The sequence below is a fragment of the Cydia pomonella genome, chromosome 28 (assembly GCF_033807575.1).
Source record: "Cydia pomonella isolate Wapato2018A chromosome 28, ilCydPomo1, whole genome shotgun sequence".
Lineage (NCBI taxonomy): Eukaryota > Metazoa > Arthropoda > Insecta > Lepidoptera > Tortricidae > Cydia > Cydia pomonella.
The window spans coordinates 7,904,598-7,929,966 of NC_084730.1; the positions used below are offsets into that span (position 1 = coordinate 7,904,598).

At 38.2% G+C, this 25,369-nt stretch overlaps 1 protein-coding gene across 1 annotated transcript; it reads left to right on the forward strand.

Moving 5' to 3' along the window:
* The first annotated feature begins 1,165 nt into the window (after positions 1–1,165).
* On the forward strand, positions 1,166–22,437 carry LOC133533134 (trophoblast glycoprotein-like). The gene is given in 10 exon segments (XM_061872098.1): positions 1,166–1,436; positions 7,832–7,936; positions 9,455–9,669; positions 11,412–11,615; positions 17,474–17,673; positions 18,719–18,926; positions 19,920–20,098; positions 21,316–21,388; positions 21,391–21,475; positions 22,358–22,437. Coding segments are annotated over 10 exon segments (1,386 nt in total). The 5' UTR covers positions 1,166–1,375; the 3' UTR covers positions 22,414–22,437.
* Positions 22,438–25,369: the final 2,932 nt, after the last annotated feature.

Sequence of the window (25,369 nt, forward strand, 5' to 3'; positions counted from 1 at the left end):
GGAGGGTTGGCCGACTCGGACGACCTGCCCCATAGAAAAAAATTTTTATGCCCTTAAACGGATCCCCACTATTTTTGTTACACCCTGTATAGCATAAATGCATTAGATTAACTTAAAATGGCGTCTGAAATATTGTATCGAAGATGGTCGATGAGATGATGATCATCGATAGTTTAGCGATAACTGCCATTCCCTTCACTAGACTTAGATAAAATTTAGTGCGTTTTGAGGCCTAAAAGACCTTAAAGATTCTTTAGGTATTTTTTCTTTAACCAAAGGTCAGAACCAAAGGCGAAGCTAAGGGTATTTTAAGCATTTAGTGAGGAATGTATAGCACATAACAAAAAACACCTATTCCGAGTAAAGGCAAAGTTATGAAGAATTTAATTACCTACTGAAATTCGAGGTCGATTAGGCCTCACCCGCACTGAAAAAGAGCTTAGGTTTGGGCTGATTCGATCTCAACCGCACCAGTTGAAAGTTCTTTAAGATTTGTCCCGCAGTGAACGTGTTAAATCTGTAAAGAATTTTAGTATTTGTCAGTTGTAGGTATGTATATTTTTATAGTATATGTATTATATTGTCGGATCCCTTTGTTTGACATAATTATTGAAAGTCATAATGTAATGATAGTCATATTATCATTAGTCATAACTCTGAAACCGTTAACTTTTCAGGAATTTCCTCAGGTTATCCTATAGATAGGTTAGGTTAGGTTAGGTTTGTTTTATGGCAATTCTGAAAAGTTACGCGTTTCTGAGAAAAACCAAATTATGGCTAACGAAAATGCGGACAAACAATACATTATGACTTAAAACTTTATGGGAAACAATAGAGACCCATTATATTGTATTTTTACTACTTTTTTCTTTATTTTGCACCACCCGTTAACTTCGCTTCGTTCGCCATCTCACTATCTGAAGGTTGTCTGGAAGAGATCGCTGTTTAGCGATAAGTCCGCCTGTTGTTTCTGTATCTGTTTTTTATGTAGTGCGCAATAAAGAATTTTATTATTATTATAGTTTTTTTTGTGTAATTCGACATTTAGAGACTGTATACTTCTCTAATAAAATATATAATATTATATCTAAGTAATTTGTCATTTTGGTTATTCTTATTGATTGTAAAAAGTCATGTAAAAGTGTTCTTGTGGCCTATTTGCTGGATAAATGTTTGAGTTTACGTTTTCATACACACTATAATTTAAAAATGATATTGTGGTCTTCTACATTATTGACGATTCTCGCGGCGTTGTATGGGGGTTGTCAGTCTTCTTTATTTACTAGACTCTGGTTAACACCAAGGACCGACTTTTATCGTCAATTGTTTTTTGTTATTATTCTCTTTGGTCAGCTGTCGCAAACACGTACAAGCCATGAATTTAAGTGTTTGTTATTTGTTTCTACTGTTTTGTTTAGTTAAACCGCAGATTACAGGTATGTTTCAAAATTTTCTCGAAAACAGTCTAGTAAGAATCTAAATTGAAGTACAATTAGGGTTCCGTACTCCGTAGTTAACTAGGAACGCGTATAGTTTCGCCATGTCCGTCTGATGTCAGCGGCATTGAGCGTTAGTGGCATGGATATGTTAAATTAGTTACGCCAATACAGTCGTAACATAAAACTAAATAACAAAAAATGTAGGATACGAAAAGTGGGGATGTTTTTTTTCGCTTCAACCTTATAGTGTGGGGTGTCTTTGGATAGATCTTTCGATCAAATTTAAATCTCTAGGGTCTCTCTCTCAAGGGTCTAAATGCAAACCATTTTTCGATAAATATAATGTTTTTGAAAAAATCGCTCTGAAAGAAAAAAAAATGTGTTACCCTCTAACTTTTGAAACATGAAAAAAATCGTGAAAGTAAAGCTTACCAAAAACTTTCAAGGTAAACTATAGCGAACATGATGGTTAATAATTTTTGTAGTCTATTTTGACGGGCGGTTAACTACGGAACCATACACTGAGCATGGCCCGACATTCTACCACCAGAACTAACCAAAACTCTATTTTCAACTCCTACGTTTACTCTGGCTTAGGGCTTCCAAATACCGGACTTCTCACAATACCGCTATTAATACCGAAACTGTCTTCATCAATACCGGGATACCGGGATCCCGGTATTGAAGACGAATCGCTTAAAAATGTATAGTTTTATTAAAAACGGGAATTGAAAAAGCTCACTGTAAAACCAGATATATCCTAAGTAAAAGCTTTTAGTAAAACGATAAAGGTCCATCCAGGCGGGAACAATTTTTCGCCAATCTAATTATAAATTTTAGAAAATTCTGATCATATCAGGAGGTGTGGATGCAAAAATGAAATTGGCTCGCCGATTCCACTTCATTCGATTGTAAGTATATGATCGATCAAATGAAGGCACCAACGCAAGAATACCAATTTCCGACATGCACATTTATGCACATTTGGGGACATTTTTTTAAAACCACGAGCCCACTAATTCACCAAAAATCTAAAATTGGTGATTAAATTGTGTATATTTGGATGCTGGATGAGACCGATGCCAATTTCTTTTCTGATCAAATTGGTGAAAAATCATCATTTTTTTTTATATACTACGTCGGTGGCAAACAAGCATACGGCCTGCCTGATGGTAAGCAGTCTCCGTAGCCTATGTACACCTCACAGTCTGGGATTTACCGTCAGTTTTTTGCGCCCCTGTTTTATATTTAATTTTAATGCTTTGATACTTTTTAAACCCTTCAGTCAAACTCCCAGATGAATACTACTAATAGTTCTCTCGATACGATTTTTTAAAGGCGCGGTTCATGACGTCATCAAAAAGTGTTTGTAATTTTATTTCCTAAAATATCGCCAGTAATGACATTATTTCCTTTGTATTACATTTTAGGATATTTAATATATTACTAGTATCAATTACAATAGGTTAACTTTAATAATTAAGTCGCTAGGACATATTATATTTTTTTTCATTTTTTTTTTCTAAATTAATTAGTAATCAATTGGGGTACCTTATTTTTTCATAATAGGTTTTGAATGAAATATACCTATATTTACTGAAAATTTCAGCTGTTTAACTCAAAGGACATCAGAGTTATAGCATTTCTAAGTTTTTGAGATATTTCTATGGAAATAGGGGTGTCACATTTAGGAATCCATGAGTTATAATTTCTGTCTATTTAGTACATAGCAAAACGATACGCAAAGGTGATTTTATGAAAATCAGGCAACTGACTTGAAGAGTTCTGTTTCTGTAGGTACTATTCGCTAAATGGTAAAAACTGACGAGCATGTATAAATAATGTTATGAGAGTGACTGAAGCGAAAGTGGTTTAGGTACCTAGAATGTAGTTTATTCTTAAAATTTAAATGTAAATATTAAGTTTATTCTTCATCTGAGTACAATAGTTTTTCATCTGTGCCTAAAATTATGTTTTCGTAATAATTGTCGTCGTTCAGTATCATGTTGGATGGTTCAATTTCTTTTAAAAGGTTTATGACTTTTGTGGGGATCGGTGTTCGTTTTTGTAAACTTATGCGGTCTTTAAGAGACAGTTGGGATATGAAAGGATCAGAAGATTCCAGACCACGGTGGAACAGGTCTAGAATGGTGGCCTTCCTATTTATTTTCCTGGTGTGGTGTTCTCTGTCGTATCGCCAGAATTTATTTCTTGACTCACCGGCCTGCTCGGACAGCATTCCTATTGGTAAAGGAGTCGCCTCGATAATTTGCCAGCCGTGCATCAGTATTTTGTGCATTGTGACCGACATATGGAACCAATTATATTGTTCTACATATTTTTCGGCCACAGATGCACAAAATATTCGAAATTTATTTGCATCAATTGGTAAACCACTTGACAGAAGAACCAAAATGGTATGAAAGTCCTCAACTAGCCACAACTCTATGCCTAAAATTTCTGCAAATGTTTGTCGATTTTTATCTGAGAATGCTGTCCGAGCAGTATTGCCGTCATTTGTGGTCCCCGTATTTGGTTTCACTACATCGACTAAAAGTGACAATTTAGACCTAATTTCTGCTTGAATTTTCTTTTTTCGGTCTTGCATAATTTGTGCCGCCACCGTATTTTTTAAAACCCTCCATCTTCTAACTTCTGGGTCATTTTTGTATGCCAAGTGGAGTAAAAACTCAAATAATCGGATCCAACAGTGCAATGGACTGAGTCCATAAAGTAACGCATTTGAATTTATATTTTTCCTACGAACCACATCCAGTTTGTTGAATTCGGATGTAGTCGCACCACAACAAGCGCAACGTAATTGAGAATTGGTGTTCGTTATAATATTATAAACTTTGCCATCTATAACGGTTAAGTATAACTTAGGATCTGCAATTACGCTTTGCCCTGCTGCGGTTTCTGCGTAAAGAGATGACAAGTCCTTTATTTCCTTCTCCACTCTCGCTTTTTCATTGAGTATTAAATCTTTATTCTCTGGTCGATATTGAATTTTTAATGGCCGGCAATATCTGAAAGATTGTGGATCCTCCTTTAAGTCTATCAGTATCGATAAGCAAAACAAGAATACTGACCATTCTGCTGTAGCAGAGGTAATGCTTTTTGATTTACTTATAACATAATATCTGTGCAGTCTCAGTAGCTGAGTACTGATTAGGGTACACAATACGGCTCAGTACTTAGGTTAGTAAGTATTAGGATGTCGTCATAAGAATGTAAGTGTCCAAACATCAAAACAATTACAAAATGTATCTCCTAATCTATTTCTGGTTTTAGAATAACAGCAGCATTTATTAATACGAATAAGAATTAAATGATTACATACTTTGAAATATTAGTTCCTACCCTACGGCGGTGAACTCTTATGACAACTGACAACCCTAACACTAAATATTTAAAAAATTGTAACTCTGATGTCCTTCCCGATAGACATTTGTTTTTTTTTTTATTGTTAGGTCTATATATAGACAAAAGTAAAAAAAAAAAATTAGGCACCCCAATTGAGTGGTTTTAGAGAAAAAAAATAAAACCTGTTTTTGATAAATCAGTATTTGGTGCTGCCTACAACCGTTATTTTCAACATTAGTCGAATATAATAGGTAGTTTATTAGTAAACCAATCAACATGTACTAGCTTAATTAGAAATAAATAAGCGACAAGGGAGAAATTAGGTTTTTCTGGTTTCTATGACTTTACATAGCAATTTCTCGATTTTTTTTATTTTTCAAAAAGTATAGTAGATAGAACTGCAGGACCTTCATGATACCCCATAATTCAATAAACTGAACATGATGCCATTAAAAATGATGGTGATTAAAATTTAAGGCAAATCCCAGACCCTGCAACTCCAGAGGAGTTACATGCGCGTTGCCGACCCTAACCCCACCCCCCCTCGTTGAGCTCTGGCAACCTTACTCACCGGCAGGAACACAACACTATGAGTAGGGTCAAGTGTTATTTGGCTGCGGTTTTCTGTAAGGTGGAGGTACTTCCCCAGTTGGGCTCTGCTCTAGATCTGGAATGACATCTGCTGTGCTGTGCCCTACCACACAAGGCGAGATGACATTCACATTGCCCATACCTTGCCCATCATTGCGCCTTAAGCAATCAATGTCGCCATATGTAATAATTTTATTTCACACTCCAGATTAGAAATAATTTTATCAACATGTTGACTTCACCAGTCATATTGTTAGTCCAACCAAAGTCCAAAATTGGTTTACCATGCTACATTGTCTTGCTCTTTTCATGTTTGATAAGATTTTAAGAACTAATTATATTAATGACACTATTATTATTAATTATATTAATGTCACCCAGAAAACTTCAGAATTCATCCACCACCAACCACCAAATATTTATCTGACGCACAGCAACGATCTTGTTTCAATAATAAAATGAGGGGTATATGCCAGTTAGATGGGTGGTACGTGTTGATACAGCCAAATGTGACCATTCTAATAGATATAAAGGGTTTTTGAAAATACCGGGATCCCGGTTTTGCATTTCAAAATACCGGTATTGAAAAATGCTTTTAAAAAGACGGGATCCCGAGATCCCGCAATACCGGGATCCCGGTATTGGAAGCCCTTCTCTGGTTATAATATTGGCGGAAAATCGTTGAGCATTAGACTTCTTGTTTGCCGCGACATCTATTGTCGAGTAGCAGTACTGAGAGTTCCGCTATTTGACGCTAGATGTAGACTACAAAAATAATAGTATTTTTGGTAACAAAACCGTTGTATAGAGTGAGCACTCTTGGTCTTCTTAATTCTCTTTGGTCCTTAAATAGCGCGCTTGGGCCCCACGAAAATGTAGCTACTGCCGAGAATAGCGTATTTTCGGTGTTTGAAGTCTTCGGCTGCGGACGCAGCACGTCCAGCATCACTGCTGGTACCCGGAGGGTCGGACGGCGCGAGGGTGTCAACGCATGTGGCATCCCAAACTAGAGGCCGTCCCAACTTCCAAGGCACCAGAGTTAGGCAGTGTCTTACCTAAGCGAATAACTCGCGAACGCGAAGCCGTGCGGCGCGCTGCGGCGCGGCGCGGGTGAATTCAATCCTTTGATACCTATGGAAGTATCCTACGTGGGCGATCTTCGAATGCCGTTGGGCCACCGCGCCGCGTCGCATTCGCGAGTCATCGCCCATGTAAGCCGCGCTGTTATACCGTCGGGCCTCTTGCCATCGTCCCTTGCCAAACCGACGAGAATAATTATTAATTAATAATTTTACTTTGCATGTGCAAGATGCCAAGCGGGTTGAGCGAAGCTTCGGAGGGAATGTCTCAGATGCCGTTGAGCATGGGACGGGTAAGTAATACACGAACTAGTAACATATGTTACTAGTTCGTGTATTACTTACCTAACTACTATAGAGAAATAGAGAAATATAAGTAAAGAAAGAAAGGTAACTCCATACATCAGTTTTCTTACCAAAACAAGAGTTATTTCGTAGTTGACATCTAGCGTCAAGTATCGGAATTATCAGTACTGCTAGTTGACAATAGATGTCGTTATCGCGACGAACGAAAACTCAGATGGTCAACAATTTTCAGCTAATATTATAACCAGATTAATCGGAACTCTATTTTCAACTCCTTCTGGTTGTAATATTAGCTGTAAATTGTTTTGGCAATACATTTTTCGTGAGTCGCGACATTGTGACATTGCGAAATCCGCTACTTGCCTTTAGCTGTCGACTACGAAATAACTTGCGTTTTGGCATAGAGAAATAAGAAGTAATAGAGTGCTCACTCCATACATCAGTTTTGGTACCAAAATGCTTATTATTTTCGCAGTCGACATCTAGCATCGTGTAGCGAATCCCTCAGTACTGCTACTCGACAATAGATGTCGCGGCAAACAAAAAGTCTAATGCTCAACGATTTTGAGTTAATAGTATAACCAGAGTAAGCGTAGGAGTTGAGAATAGAGTTCCGGTTACTCTGGTTATAATATTAGCGGAAAATCGTTGAAAACTAATGTATGGAGTGAGCACTCTATTACTTCTTATTTCTCTATGGTTTTGGTAAGAAAACTGGTGTATGGAGTTACCACTCTTTCTTTAGTTATATTTCTCTATGATATTGCTCAGGAGCAAAGAGAATTTGAAATAGAGGCGGATTGTCAATGAAAACTTTGTATTCACAGTTAATTTACTGCCATGTTTCGACACATGATCAAAACTTTTAGAACGCCATTTAACTTTGAGCCTTATTCTTTTACTATAACCACAAATCTATAGTCAATTGACATTCGGAACTCCGTAAGCGCAATGTAGGCAACGCAGACGCCATCTCTTAGAATCTTGTGGCACAACGTTGACAGTTACAGAGGAGACGCCACGCCATATTTACCTGTATGTATGTTACAGAAGCGCCCTCTGGCGTGATTTGCTCAACATGCTCGTGCGCCGACAACCGCGTTGACTGCGCCAATAAGGACATGCTGACTAGTTTCTTCGTACACGAGTGGGAAGGTATACTCTGGCACAGCGACCTCAGTAGAAAAAGGCGGCAAATTTAAAAAGTATATGCGTGAAAGTTGACATTCCATAGAAAATTTGAATTTCGCGCCTTTATCTACTAACAAGTTGGGTGTGACTCACTTTATAATAAAAAAAAGGTTAAAGAGGCCAATAAAATTATGTTCATTCAAGTGCAAAAATATGGGTGCACACAAGCTGCTCAAAAATATGTCCCATAGCCACCCATACATAGCTCTTATTTTGGATCTATAGACTGGATCTATCGAGAATGAAGGATCTTTGCAATTATTTTCTATCGAGCCGATTTTGATCAATAATGTATCGAATCAAAGAGAATTAAGAAGACCAACAGTGCTCACTCCATACAACAACGGTTTTGTTACCAACAATACTATTATTTTCGGAGTCTGCATTTAGCGTCAAATAGCTCGACGATTTTCCGCTAATATAAATGTATTAGATGAAAATAGAGTTCGGGTTACGTGAGTACTCTTGGTCTTCTTAATTCTCTTTGATCGAGTAAGGCCACGGTGCCCACGGTCTTTGAAATTGCTTTATTAACCCAAATAGTTGTTCTTTAAAAATTTCTTCAGTAACATCAATTTCAAGGATATTGGGTATTGACAGCCCTTAACAGTCATACGAACCTAGCAGCTGAAATTTGACATAAATATTCAACTAACATCATAGAAGCGTGTAAAAGTTTCACAAACAAAACCTCTACTCGCTTTCCTTTCTGTAAAGTGACAATTTTTTGCAGCGAAAATTAGTACCAGACAGATATACAATGTGTTTGTGCACGTATAGTGGAGCCGTTAACCACGTATAGTACGATGAATTTTATCGACAAATCACCCCCCATACGGATGTTTTTTCTCAACCATTTTAAAAATGCACCCCTTCAAAGTTTTATGGCGTCAAACACGAATGCACTTGGTTAATGTACCATTATCTGTCCATTTACCTATAGTACATTTAAAAAAAAATATCATTCGATAGCTTATGAATGAAGGCATAAATTTCAAGCATAAATGTTACAGAGAATTTTCCACAAATACTCGAGAATTAACGAAGATAAAAATTGTCTGCAAAAATTTACTTTTTTTCACATTTTATCTTTTTTTTCGAAAACGAGGTCGTTGACCTGTATTTTTTTTATTTTTAAAAGACAGTACAGGGTATCAGTTAAAAGATGATATCAAAATAATAGCCCTAGTTAAAACATTTCACAAGTTACACTAGTCCAAACAAGACCTTCTGTAATGTACGTCGAACTAAGTTCCTTAAGTTCCAAATGATTATTCGGGCGGCGGGCTATTATTCTTGGGCGCCATAAAACTTTGAAGGGTTCCATTTTTAAATGGTTGAGAAAAAACATAGGTATTGGGGGTGATTTGTTGATAAAATTTATCGTACCATAGCATACGTGGTTAACGGCTCCACTATACGTGCACAAGCACATTGTATATTACGTAAATGTCCATGCCAATTTTTAATTTAATATTACAGAATTAACCGACTTGAAACCCACAATCGTGGATCTGAGCGGCAACGATATACAGACCATCACAAGAATAGCAGACCTCCCCATTGAAGAGCTGAATCTATCAAATAACAAGATAAGTTTGATTGAATACGGAGGCTTTAGTGATCTGCAGAAGATGAGGGTTTTGGATTTGAGCTATAATAGCCTGACGTCGAAATTCAGTCCGGAAGTGTTTGAGGTTAATATCTTTCTTTGCCGGTCCCTCATTACTGGAGATTTGGTGTTGCAGCTCCTGTGATTTGTCTCCATTGGTCTTGATCTCCAGTAGCCTTCACTGTTTAATGGAGTTTGCCTGAGATGGCCTGTTAGTCCATCTACTATTTCATTGGTCAATTGTGTGTGATGCTGTCTCTCAAGATAAGAGTTGAGTTGTGTACGTATAGGTATGTTCCTATGCTCATAATGCTACTTAACGTATTACTAAATTTTTAGTATACCTATTTAGTTTCAGGTTATTTTAGAGCGCACCGCCAACAAACTGTTTCACAGTTTGGCGAAAAATTAGATTACGGTACTTAAAATATTGTATTTTCTGTTAAATAATAAAAATAAAAAAAACCATCATGAGCTTGAAATAAAATAACAAATGCTTAATTGTGCCGAAGGCTAAGCAAGTCCTTTGTAGGGCTGAAGACTCAAAACGCTAGAGAGAGGCACGTTTTCAATGCAAGCCGATCGCCCAGCTGTTGGAGGTTAGTGCTCAAACTCAGAACAAAAGTATAGATAAGTACTATTGTGTTTGAGAACTTACTAACCGCAGAGAGCGGTCTCACATAGAGAGCGCGTCTTTCTTGGACTCTCCGGGCTTGTGGCCCTACCCTACGTGGCCATCTTCCGCCAAGTCGATCAAAACAAACAAAGGAAGCACAGCCGTATCCTCTTTCCCCGAAGTCTCTCTCACACCTTTTTCTCGGTTTGCCTCTCTTACAGCCCTCAACATTCGTTTCTATTATCTATCTTTTTTTATACTACGTCGGTGGTAAACATGCATACGGCCCACCTGATGGTAAAGCAGTCTCCGTAGCCTACATATGTACGCCTGCAACTCCAGAGTTGCAGTACTACGGAGCCCCCCCCCCCCCCCCCCTTTACGTAAATGTTTTTCGACCTTAAGTATCACATGTCAAGTAATAGGTTGTAGGTGCCTACACGATGCAGAATTTTCAATTTCAAAACAATGAAGAAAAATATATATTTATCCATCATCAAAACTCAAGCTTGACAAAAATGAAAACCTAACTGCTTCACAAACATGCGTAGAGAACAAATTGCCAAACGTGAACTATGCGGCATAGAAGAGTTCCATTCTGTTCATCATCAGCAATTCCGCTTCATCAAATGTCACTTCTACAAATGTAAATGCTTGATTTGATGATGAAAATACTAAGATCACTATATATATATGCCTTAACATTTGAGGAGTTTCCTCGATGCCTCATTGACCCCATCGTCAGAACTCAATCATGACAAAAAAAATGTCTTAAAAATCTAATTTGCTTCACAAACACAGCGAAGAGGACAAATCGCCAAACGAGAACTATGCGTCGTTGGAGAGTTCCATTCTGATCATCATCAGCAGTTCCACTTCATCAAATGTCACTTTTAAAATGTAAATGTTTAATTTGTTGATGAAAATGCAAAAATCACTATATGTATGCTCTTCACATTTGAAGAGTTCCCTCGGTTCCTCATGGATCCCATCATCAGAACTGAGTTTTGACAAAAACGGGACCAGTCTGTATATATAGATTCAAGCAAAAAAATAATTTTCAAAATCGGTTCAGAAATGACGGAGTTATGAAGTAACAAACATAAAAAAAAAATACACCGAATTGATAACCTCCTCCTTTTCAAATCTTGAAGTCGGTTAATAAAGGCAGTTCGCGATTAGTAATTTATCGTAATATTTTTTTTTTTCAGGGTAAATTCTCCTCCGAAGATTACTCGTACGAGCTGCTCTCCTCCATACGTACCCTGAACTTGTCCTACAACCAGTTCAATTCCCTCAATCAGGATCTCTTCAAGTATCTTCCTGAGCTGAGGTATCTGGACCTTTCTGGGAACCCACTGATAACTATTGACCATGTCACACATATCGCTATCGCCAGTTTGCCTATGTTAGAGGTACGTAGAAGATCCAGGCTTTACAGGTGCTTAGCTAAGATCAATATTGTTGATTAAACATGTTAAGAGCTTCCTCTTCCCCTCGGACCGCCCCTGGTGGCGCACGCGTCTAATAAATCCGTGTCGTTCTGGTATTTAAAATATTTTAAATTAAATCACAAGAAATAAAACGTTACTAAAAATAGGAGTGCAGAAGGCAATAGAAGCTAACAACCTAACGCAACAACTCAGCGCCTGCAACCTCTGCGCGCCTGGTACCCGGCCCGTGAGTCTATTACATTTGTATTGTTGTACTTATTGTGCGTATGCGCCGTCCAATCAGCGACCGCGCCCGATTCCTATTGGACAGGTTGACCACGCCTACTTGCGCGTGACTGGACGAGTTCCCTTCGCCTAAGATGGCGCATAAGATGCCTACCTCTACTGGTTTATTATCGCCTGGTACAATGACGGACTCCGCAGCGCTAAACAAGTCACAATCTGAATCCGATCTCAGACTAGGAACACATGACAACAGCACTCCGGTGAACAATGTCACTACGCGCTTTAAACGTAAATACAATGACGACTTTGCAGCCGACCTGGAGCAGTTTAAAAATGAGATGAGAACCTTAATGACTAGTCTCATGCAGCCGCAACTATTGGAAATACAGAAAAACTCTCAAACACTCTCGGAAATTAAAGAATCAAATAGAAATATCGAAAGCAAAATTGAATTTTTAACGGCGGAAAGTGAAGCGACAAATAGCAGGATCGAGTGCCTCGAAAAACAATGTGCTGAGGATAAAAAACAAATAACACTGTTGGAGAACAAGGTCGAAGAGGTTTTAAAGCACAGTCGGCGGACGAGTTTTGAGATAAAAAATGTACCCAAATTGGGCAGTGAGACAAAACTCGAACTCATCAACATTGTCATGAACTTGTCAAAAACAATTGACTGCCCCTTAACAAAGTCCGATATCAAAGACGTTTATAGGGTCCGTGCTAAGCCTGGTGGCCCTCAAGCAACCGCCATTATAGTTGAAACCTCCTCTATTATCTTAAAAAATGATGTCCTGAAATCATGTAAACTTTTCAACGCCAAATATAAAGAAAAACTTCGTGCCAAACACCTAGGCCTGCGTAGCTCAGAAGAGACCCCCGTGTTCGTTTCGGAGCAGCTGACGCCTAGGGCGGCCCGGCTGTACTTCTTAGCCCGGGAGCTCAAACGGCAACAACAGTACAAGTACTGCTGGACGGCGTACGGCAACATTTACCTAAAAAAGGATGACAACGCGAACATCGTACATGTAACAAGTGAGGCTCAAATCACCTCTTTATCAAATCAAAAATGACTATGTTATGTTTCACATGTAATTATGTTTTCAAAATGTTTGTTCTACTCCGCCAGAGAAAAAAAGAAAAATAATTCCTTTTATATAAAAGCGGTAAAACTTAGATTAAGTTTAGTTAACTTCCCCTATTATAATATAACTGCTGTTACTACCAGCTCACTCACTCACTTTTACACTAATCAAATAAACACACACACACTTATGATAAACTCAAATAAAACAAGCACATACATACACCTCAGCAAAGCCATGCTGTTCTTTCAACCGACTGGTTCATGCCATAAAAGTAGCCTATTATTATTATTGACATTTATTATGGTGACTTATAACTCTAGTCCAATCAAAATATGACTTGTAACACAAATATTTTAAATGAAATAGACGAAGTGGAAGTTGCGGTTTCTATGCAGTGTGACATCCAGGACTTACATAAACACGTACCATATGAAAATTCCAATTTAGCGATTTGCTCACAAAATATTAGGAGTGTGTATAGGAACCTAGATGACCTCATGTTGAACCTATCTGAACTTAATCATACGGTCGACATTATTATACTCTCGGAATGTCACCTAAACCAATATAAACCAATTCCCCAAATCGATTCTTACTCTACTATATCCACAGTCAATAACGTAAATCAATGTGATGGAGTGGTGGCCTATGTGAAAACTCAACTTAACGCTCAAGCTATAGAGATCAAAATAGAACAAGCTACATGCATACAGATAAAACTTAAAAATATTGTCATACTAGGTATATATCGAAGTCCCTCAAACTGTAACGCAATAGACTTTATCAACTCATTGAGTAATCATCTTGAAAAATTGACAACATTTAGCAACATTATTATCACGGGGGACATAAATATTAACCTCATTCCTAAACAGCACGAGTCAAATTATGAAATATCTAACAGATCTAGCTATCTAAATATGCTGTCATCCCATGGTATCCTACCTGGGCACACTTTACCTACCAGACAAGGCAGTTGCCTGGACCACTTTATGCTGAAAATACAATCCCAAAAATCCACTGCATATGTCACTATTCTTAACACTTCTGTCACCGACCATTTAACACTTCACTTAACGCTAACGTACAATAAACCTAATGAACGAACTCCTCGTAAAAAAGTAACCATTAATTATGACAGTGCACTAAAAAAGCTTCTGGAAAAAAACATCGACATTCTTCTCTTATCCAATGACCCATATCTTGTCACAATTCAACTTATAAACAAGATTAGACAATCTCTTGATGAAAGTAAAAATACTAGACCTATACCCAGAAGTCAACGAATAATAAAACCCTGGATGACCCCTGGTTTGTTGCGCTGCATTAGGAACCGTAACAAACTACAACTCAAATCGCGACGGGAACCTCATAATGAAGTTCTCAAAATCACCTACAAACGATACCGCAATTTTTGTAATGATCTAATAAAAAAAATCAGGCGCAAATACGAAAAAGAACAACTGGCTAAATCATCTAAAAACTCTAAAATGCTCTGGCAGACAATAAAAAGGATAACTAATTACAAATCTGACAAAACAAAAAATACTGATCTACTAAACACTAAATCATCTCCAACATCCTCTGTTAACTATGTAAATAATTATTTTGCTGGCATTGGCAAAACACTGGCCGAAGAAATCCTAAGTACTTCAAATAATCGATACCTAAATGTTCATGCAGAAAAAAACCTGCCCGACTGTACCACTTCCTCACTTGTTTTCCTGAACACTGACCCCCAGGAAATACACTGTATTGTCATGGGTCTCAGAGCCGATAGCGCCCCTGGGTGGGATAACATACCAACTAAATTCCTGAAACACGCCTGTACTGTTGTCGCCCCTATAATTAGCCACCTAGCAAACCTCTGTTTTGAAAGAGGAGTATTCCCCGCCCCACTTAAACAATCGATTGTGACACCAGTGCATAAGAGTGGAGAGAGAGATGACGTAAGCAATTATCGACCCATCTCCGTGTTGACTGCCATATCTAAAGTTATAGAAAAACTAATAAATAACCGTCTAATATCATATTTAAATAAATTTAGCATACTCTCCGAAAACCAATTTGGTTTTCGGCAGTCCAGATCCACAGAAGATGCTATACTATCCCTTACATCTTTAGTTACCGATAAAATTGATAAGGGAAAGAAATGTCTCGCTATATTTTTAGACCTAAAAAAGGCGTTTGATACCGTGTCTCTCTCCACTCTTACGCAAAAAATGGAACGAATTGGCATAAGGGGTTTACCTCTTAAATTGCTGAATGACTACTTGCAGGGGCGTACGCAAAGGGTGAAAATAGGAGACTTCATTAGCAACGAAACGGATATAACTTATGGTGTCCCCCAGGGAAGCGTTCTGGGGCCCACGTTGTTTCTTATTTATATCAATGATTTGACGAATCTCAAACTACAACGTGGGCACATCGGCTCTTATGCTGATGACACAGCTATAGTGTTCGATGGAGAATCCTGGGAGTCAGTGTTTAGAAGTGCAGAATCAGGCCTCCGCAGAGTGGCAGTATGGCTTAGAAATAACCTTCTTACGCTTAATGCCAGCAAAACTAATTATATATGTTTTAGTAAATATGACAGTTCGCAACCTAATGTTAACTTAAAACTAAAAATACACATGTGTAACCAAGATGATCCTTCCCCCTGTGTATGCATTGAACTGGAAAAAGTTAAATTTACTAAATATCTAGGTGTACTACTTGATCAACGCCTGTCATGGCACATGCAACTCGAAAATGTAAACAATAGAATAAGAAAACTTAATTGGATTTTCAAGATTTTTAGATATATTACTACTAAGGAACTACTGAATCAACTTTATATAACATTAGCACAACCTGTCATGAGCTACTGTATTACTGTCTGGGGTGGCGCTGCCAAAACAAAATTTTTGGAGGTTGAGAGAGGGCAACGCTGCCTGCTTAAGGTGATGTACTCAAAACCATACAGGTTTCCTACAAAAGAACTATACGAAATTAGTGACCAATTAACAATCAGGAAACTGTATGTTTTGAATACAACGCTCAGGCTACATAAAACCCTAGATTTTAACTCTACTATTGAAACTCGTCGACGTCAAAACAGTGTTGCCCCCTTATCAAGCTATAAATCTATGTTTGCCAAAGGGCAATATAAAGCGCAATCGGCATACATCTACAATAATATAAATAAGCTAATTCATATCCATCCATTACTGTTGTATAAGTGTAAGATAGAACTCACAAAATGGCTGAAACAACTAAGTTATGATGATACGGAGTCATTATTGTACCACGTGAATTATTAACTATACGTAATATATAGGCTGAACACATACATTAATCCACACACACACACACACACACACACACACACACACACACACACACAAATATACGAATGTATATATGTATATATATATATATATATATGTATATATATACATTCGTATATTCACTCATATATTCATATATTAATTAGGCTAGAACATAAATCAAATAGCATATATATATATATATATATATATATATAATAAATATAGCTATAAATCTTTCATGTACTTATGGAATATTTCCCTACTACTAAGTAAAAAGACTGTATGTTATGGAGGAGCGGGGCATCCTGATACAGGTTCATTCACCTAAAAGGAAGCTCCAACCACTTATGTCAAATTGTAAACCTTTACTTTATAAGGAAAATAAATATTTTTCATTTTTTTTTCATTTTTTTCATTTTCAAGAGCGTAGGCAGGTACAGGCAGGGGTTGGGGGCAACTGCAGCCTGGAGCTCAAATTTTACATACAATGTAAGCCCCCCCCCTTAGTTCACTGGCTGGCTACGCCCTTCTATTAATCATTCTTTGCAATGCTAATGTGCAATAAAGCTATGTAATCAAACGTTATCATACCAGATATCGGCATCTTAGCTATATCCGAAGTGTTAAACAAGTTTTGGCAAAAATTTCATTTTTGGTACAAGGTTTTATCGCTGACTGTACTTTTCTTTCCACAGGCAACTAATACTCATCGAGCAAATTCTAAAAACCCCAAACACAATTAGGTTGCGTTGTTTTATCACAGAGTTCCTATGTCCACCTCTTGTCTCCATCATCAGATCAGCTCGATGGTACCATAATATTGCATTGTCACCCGACTTACATATGTATGCAAATTTTCAGCTCAATCGGAAACCGGGAAGTGGATCAAATTTAACTTCAGACAACGGTCAGGTGAAAGTAAATAAAAAGATTTGTACTGTGTTTTAGTTTATATTTAAACTTTTTAACTTTATACTTATACCCGACAGTTTTCCGGAATTACCCTGAAGGTGCTTTCTAATTGTAGCGTTTACCCTGGTGAGATCCTCAGCCACTGCCCGTTCGCTTTGGTTATTAACTAAGCCCAAAACCTGATGAAGAATTGAAAAAACAACTTAATAAAAACACTCTGTTGTTTAATAAGGTCTGGTAAAGAATTAAAAAGGTAACCTGAATAAAACAAACCTCATTTCCCCAGGACCTCCGCCTCCGTTCCTGCCAGCTAACCGAGATCCCGGACAAATTCTTCCACGCCCCCCGCTACCTCGAGTACCTGGACCTCAGCGACAACCAGCTGACCATGGTGCCGCAGGAACTGAAGGAGGCCATAAATCTGGTGTATCTTAACCTCAATCAGAACCCCATTGTGGAGTTGGATATGGGCAAATGTGAGACTCGGTGAGTGTTTTAGGGTACCGTAGCCAAATGGCAAAAAACGGAACCCTTATGGATTCGTTATGTCTGTCTTTCTGTCCGTCCGTATGTCATAGCCACTTTTTTCTGAAACTATAATAACTATGTATACACATGTAGTTGAAACATGGTAAGTAGATGTATTCTGTGGGTTCAATTAGGTTACGTTGTTTTATCACAGAGTTCCTATTCCCATCATCAGATCATCTCGATGGTACCATAATATTGCATTGTCACCCGACTTACATATGTATGCAAATTTTCAGCTTCATCGGAAACCGGGAAGTGGGTCAAATTTAACTTTGTACACTCTGGGGATGATTCTTTTTTGCTTCGACCCTATGATGCGGGTTGTCTTTGAATAGGTCTTATGAAACGAATAGGGGTCTTTAACGACCATTTTTGGATAAAGTGAATATTTTCGGAAATAATCGCTCCGAGAGAAAAAATCTGTTTCTGGTTAAAATTTCATTTTTGGTACAAGCTTTTATCGCTGACTGCGCTTTTCTTTACACAGGAAACTATACTCATCCAGACATCTGTATCCAGACATCCAGACACCAGTAACAACCCCAAACACATTTAGTTAGTGTTGTTTTATCACAGAGTTCCCACGACCTACTCCTGTCCCCATCATCAGATCAGCTCCATGTCATCATAATATTGAATTGTCATCCGATTTTCATTTTCATATGTACGCAAAATATCCGTTCAATCGGAAATCGGGAAGGGGGTCAAAATTAGCTTTCAAGATTTGACCCACTCTAACATATTAACAGGGCAAGTTAAATAAAAGCATGTAAAAATATGTCCTCCCCCTTAAATTCAAGACAAAAAATTCTGTACAATAACCAAGGGCGTAAACTAGGAGGGGGAGAGCAAGTTGATATGTCCAGAGGCCTAGGGGGTGCAGACGCAGAGGGGCATACGTTGTATGTAAAATTTGAGCTCTAGGCAGCTGCCTCCCCTTCCTCTACCTGCCTACGCCCGTGTCAGTAACAAAATTGAACGATTGAAGTCCCATTTCCAGAGGGTTACCAATGCTACACAAATTGCATGAGTTGCACATGAGCAACATGCCAGAGCTCCACCGCATCGGCAATGCAGCACTTGCCAGGCTGCCCATGCTGTCCAAGCTGCATCTCAGCTTCAATCCAAAGCTGGCGGTGATTGAACCCCTGGCACTAGCGAGCCCTGGTGATCACAGGGAGAGCTACGTCTGGCCGATGATCAAGGAGGTGAGAAACGATGCGAACCGATTTTTCTTAAAGGAAAAGGAACTATTTCTATGTAAAAATAACTATTTCTAAAAGAACTATTTCTTAAACCGAAACAATGACAATTAAGAAGACCAAGAGTGCTCACTCCATACAACATCCGTAGTCTACATCTAGCGTCAAGTAACGGAACTCTCAGTACTGCTACTCGACAATAGATAGAAGAAATAATAGTATTTTTGGTAACAAAACCGTTTTATGGAGCATTAAGCACTCTTGGTCTTCTTAATTCTCTTTGACCGAAAGGAACTATTTTAGGCCCGCTTCTATTTAATCTAAAAAAAAAATTATACCTCGTTAGTGGCAAACAAGCTTACGACCCACCTGATGGTAAGAGGTCCCCGTAGACTATGAACGCCTGCAACTCCAGCCGCCCTAGCCAAGATGACAATCGCTATCGCTACTCTTACATATTAGTGCATCAGTGACCGTTGTATTCCGATCGCTACGGAGCATGCTGCATGTTGGCTACGCGACCAGGGGTATTACATGCGCGTTACCAATCCTTTAAAAACCTGTACATTCCTTTTTTTAAGAGGCCCATACCTGTCCTTCTATTTATGGATGGCCAAAGAGAATTAAGAAGACGAGATTTTGTTACCAAATTACTATTATTTTCGTAGTCTACATCTAGCGTCCAGTAGCGGAACTCTCAGTACTGCTATTCGACAATATATATAAAAAGTCTAACGCTCACCGATTTTCCGCTAATATTATAACCAGAGTAAGCGTAGGAGTTGAAAATAGAGTTCCCGTTACTCTGGTAATCTGGTTATAATATTAGCGGAAAATCGTAGACCATTAGACTTTTTGTTTGCCGTGAGTAGCAGTACTGAGAGTTCCGCTACTTGACGCTAGATGTAGACTACGAAGTATTCCCTCGAGAACATCAAACACCAGTCGATGAGTTTTGGGTGTCACCTAACGATGCGATGTTATTATCCATTGTTCCAGCTGTACCTCCAATCCAACAACCTCACAGAGCTACATAGCCGTCTGTTACGCTGGGAGCTGGTTGAGAAACTAGACGTTTCCGACAACCCTTGGCTATGCGACTGTTCCACAAAGTGGATGGTTGACGATCTGGTTACCTACGTGAAGCGCAGTGGAACCAACGCGGCAGAAAAGCTAGTGTAAGTTGGTAAAAAACTGTGTTTAACCACCTGTGTTTTATCTGACTGTTCCACACAGTGGATGGTTGACGATCTGGTTTAGGGTTGCTACCTTTTTTCTACCGAAAAATAGTATTTTTCTAAAAATATTGAAATAAATATAGTACTTACTGGGAAAATGGAAAAATAATAGGATACCGAGTTGATCCAATAAAAATCCAAGGCGCATAGAGTCAGACCAAGCTAAGTTGGCAGCGATTTTGATAGCCCAGCCTGTGCCAGTGTTAAGTAAACGTCATATATTCATAGATTCATTGTTTGAAGTTTAAAATAACACTTGCGCTATCTGGGCTATCAAAATCCTTGCCAACTTATCTTGGTCTGACCCTACATTGCGACATCGATGCCATTTGTATAGGCCTTTCTTTAATGATGGAAATATAGTATTTTTCCTATTTTTGTATAATATAAATATAGTATAATTGACTAAAATATAGTACGATACTATATATTATAGTATGGGTGGCAACCCCAACCTGGTTACCTACGTGGAGCGCACAGGGACCAACAAGTTAGAAAAACTAGTCTAATTTCATATAGAGGCGTTTGTCCGGCAACCCGTGGCTATAAAATAATGAAATAATGAAATAATAATGAAATGAAATAATTTATTAATGCATGTGGAGAATGGGTTACAAATATTAGCTAAAATTGCTACTCTAGTAGTCTCACCAAACTCTACCTTTTCAGGCGTACATACATTTTAGACGCTATGACAATGCTCTACGCTGTGGATGGTTGACGACATGTTTGAGATTTTAATATTTATCCTACTTCGTTGAAATACATTGTTTTAATGAATTCTACGAGAATGTCGCTTACGTAACGCCTTTCTTTCCAATACTTCTGAAAGTGCTGCGGAAGCTATATTTGTTCTGGTAATTTTTTCATGTATTGGCTAATAAATTGGCAGTATATGTTCGAGCTTTGCAGATTTGATTGAGGTAGCGTAGCTGCCATACAAGGCATTACGTAAACATGGGCGTAGACAGGTACAAGCAGATTCCCCCCGCCCCCCGGAGCTCAAATTATACGTACAATATATGCCCCTCTGCGGCATCTGCCCTCCCCCTCTAGGACTCCAGCGATATCACCTCCCACCCCAGTTCACTGGCTGGCTACGCCTTTGTAAGTAATAAACGACATGGAATGCCCCATGATAAATTCGTCTTGTTCAGTTGCCAGGAGCCGATCGAGATGCGTGGCCTCACCATGAAGCAGCTGCACGATGAGAATAGTCTCCTGAGATGTGAAGATAAATCCGTGTCAGAGCCAGTGTTGAGAAGTATGGCAACAGGGCTGAGAGGGATGGTGATACACTTCTTGACACACTTATTGGTAAAACTACTAAGTCATATAATGTAGCTGTGTTCTCTCTCTATCTCTTAAAGGGGACTGATCTGGCGTCTCTACTGTGTCTGCCAACGTCGCGCCTAAGATTCTAATAGATGGCGTTAGTAGTGCCGCGTCATTTACTAAGAGTGCAACCTTCTATAAACGCTCATACATTTCCTACATCACGGTTTGGAATATGGAAGGTAGAGTTAAGGAACGCAATCTCCATAGGCTGAACTTATGCAAAAGTTTCCAGTGGTCAGCTATAAATAATAGTTCCAAATCTCTCCAGAGTAGCGCTAGAGTAGCTAAGAACCTAGGCGTCATTGACGGAGTGAAGAGCGCTGTCTATGATTTGATTTTCTTTTCAAGTATTCTAGGTATTGTAGCGCCACCTATTTAAGGTTTTTTGATGAAACTTTTTGGTATATGGATATTCCATTCCTTATCTCCACCTTCCGTAGTTTGGAAGTTCCAAATGTCAGTTGTCAACTCAATGGGCTTCGGTCTCCCGGCACGTTGACAGTGACAGAGGAGACGCCACGTCAAGTACAGAGGAAAGCAAACATAAACGGCAATAGGCCTGAGAGGGATGGAAATATAATTCTTGTCACTCATACGTACGTCCACTAACTTCTGGACCAGTGATCCAGAAGTTAAAGCCAAAGGATATATCTTCAGATGTCTGCGTGAATGTAGTGAGTGTTGTGTGTCGGACTTTTGACAATATAATTAAAATATTTGGTGTGTAGTTTAAATGTGATATCTATCCCCAACTTTATCATAGACTTTTCGTCCCGTAGATTCACAAATTTCTGTTTTTACATTTTAAGAGAGATGGAGGTAGTATGTTCAATAATTTTAGTTGTTTTTTTTCTGTTCCAGGTGTTTTACTGGCTGTTCTAAGCATGTTCTCATTGGTGCTTTGTGTATTGATATAATATATAAAGAGTTTAATTAAAGAATGTTTTGTTGTTTTTTTTTTTTTCAAAACACCTAACCAACCCGCATTCTTCTACTTGTCGTAAATATAATTCACCGAACGCCAACATCACTAGAGAAAACTAGCAGATGTAAACCTTGAAGCTCTTGATGGCAAAGGAGGTTACTCTAATTGACCGAGCGACAGCGGTCTTCATTTCAGCTTAAAGATGTTCGCTCGAAACGATGCTACCATACCTTGGGCCTGTGCTCTATTAGATGGCACCACTTTTTGATATTTAATAAATTTAACACATATCAGTGGAAGGATAAGGATCAAAGTCAAATGGCGTTCTAAAAGTTTTAATTATGTGTCGAATGATGGCAGTAAATTTACGTCGCTACAAAGTTTACTTTGACAATACACCTTTATTTCAAATTCTCTTTGATTTTAGTAGGTAGGCTAAATCTTGTAGTTAAATTTGACCCATTTGCCGACTTTCAATGTAGCTGAAAGTTTGCATACATATGTAAGTCGGGTACAATGTAATATTATAGTACCATCGAGCTGATCTGATGATAGACACAGGAGGTGGCCATAGGAATTCTGTGATAAAACAACGCAAACTAATTGTGTTTGGGGTCTTTAGAATTGTCTCGATGAGTATTAGTTGCCTGTGGAAAGTCAAATGGCGTTCTTAAAGTTTTAATCATGCGTCGATAGATTTCCAGCGCTAAATTTTCTTTGACAATCCACCTCTATTTCAAATTATGTTTGCTTAAACAAGGCATACCCCTTTAAAAACAGAAAGTTAAGTGATGTATGTCATCTTTTTTCAGTCATTTTTCCTTTTTTGATCTTTCCTTTTACAGTAAAGGTTTAAAATCTTAATGTTAAACCCTAAGATTAACGATGGTCTCCACACTAGGCAAAGCCTGTATCGTGGTTACCAGTTTAAAGATACCTACTTAAATATAGGGACCGTACGCGTTGGAGGGTCTGCCATCTTGTGGCCTGAATCGGAACCATAAACATGCACATGTACACGTCACGTGTTTTCTTGTGCATAGTAGATTTTGCCATCTTGTGGGCTACATCGGAACAATAAACATCACATTTACGCCTCGCGCCAATAATCTGATGGCTCCTGTGCTGCCTCCTACAGTTCATGCACGCTCCCTATAACAATTTTTTTTTCTATTTAGGGGTTGAAGCGACAAGGTTATTATATAGTGGCCTTGAAATCAAATTGTTTGACTGTCTGTCGCATTTCTCAACCTATTCTCGTGAATTAGATTTTGATACCCTGCTCCCGTGTCAATACCAATACAAGATACAAAATATCAAAACAAGATTAGTATCAGATTCATAACCCCCGGCGCAAATAGGGGTGTTATATGTTTGACGCCAATGTCTGTCTGTGTGTCTATCTGTGGCATCGTAGCTCTCAAAAATTCAAAAATGTATTCTTCAAGTAGGCCTGAAGGGCTCTTTTACAAGTCAATACAACGTTTACAGTAACATCATATAGTGACATGAAAAATACATAGCAATTTTGTATAAATATACAACAGCCAATATCTGGGTAAACCTCCAACGGATGGACCGATTTCGATGTGGTTCTTACGTGAAAGTGATATTCCTTGGGATGGTTCTTGGCTATTTTTAATAGAAATTGAAAGTTTGAAGTGTTTTCCAAAATTATGTAAGTAGTTTTTGGCATAAAATAGATTTATTACATAATTTTTAATAGAAATTGAAAGTTTGAAGTCTTTTCCAAAATTATGTAAGTAGTTTTTGGCATAAAATAGATTTATTAAATATATTAAAACGGTTCACTCACGTATTTTAAGTCGAAAATCGCTCGAGATGTTTCACTCCGTACCGAGGAGCTCAGTCTGCGCCGGACCGCCAACGCGAGCTCCCGATTACTCCTCGTTACGGAGTGAAACATCTCGAGCGATTTTCGACTTAAAATACGTGAGTGATCCGTGTTCCGTGTACATATATGTCTTAGAGGGGAGAATAGCATTGCGATCCTAACGAAAAAGGGTATTTAGAAAAACACATACTATCGCTCGTGCGCTCATGCCGACCCCCCATCGTGCGATAGAGAGCCTTGCAACTTGCGAGTTGCGACTGACTAATAAAGGTGCTTTTTTAATTAAATTTTCTTTTCGGGAGAAAACGGTTTCCACTAACTAAATAAAATTAAACGGCTGTTATTAGATAAGACATATTATACTCTAAGCGAATTTTTTAATGACAGATTACATTTCAATAATACCTATAGATTATTCGTCCTTGTTAATATAATAAGTTCATGTTCTGAATAATAAATGACAAATGACATTGAAATTAAAACTTTTGACACGAAGTCTGTATTTTTGACATAAATTAAATTTTTATTTTATGAAGTATATTTGCAAATTATTATTGTTTATAAGATACTTAATCACAAATTCTCCTCTCCTTGGAATTGTAAATAATAATATTGCAGTGCCCAACAGGGTTCACAAAGACCTAGCTTATAAGTTTACCACCTGGACAACCACTTTGTGAATTTGCAATAAAATATTCAGTATTGAGTATTGAATATTATCTTAACAAATCACTTTGATTTTGATGCCGATCGCTTCAACATAATATATTCTACGTTTTTAGGTTTCGCTTTTTAAGTAAATTCACATAGTTTTAATAAAACAAACGGCTTAATTCATCACAATAATTAAGTATTTAGGTTTCTTCTGTTTCCATGCATCCTCGGAATAGGGGACTGTCTGTGACACCTGTTGTGAAAAGATTCACGTGGTGCTGGAATGCAGCGTACTGACTCCATACAGGGCCAAAAGGGATCCCCGAGAGACCTCCCCGAGGTCCTACTCAACATTAAAGGTTTGATAGGATTCCTCGAGCAGTTGGGCTGGCAGGACTAGCCCACCCCAACACGTCACGCAAAATAGGCGCAAGTCGTC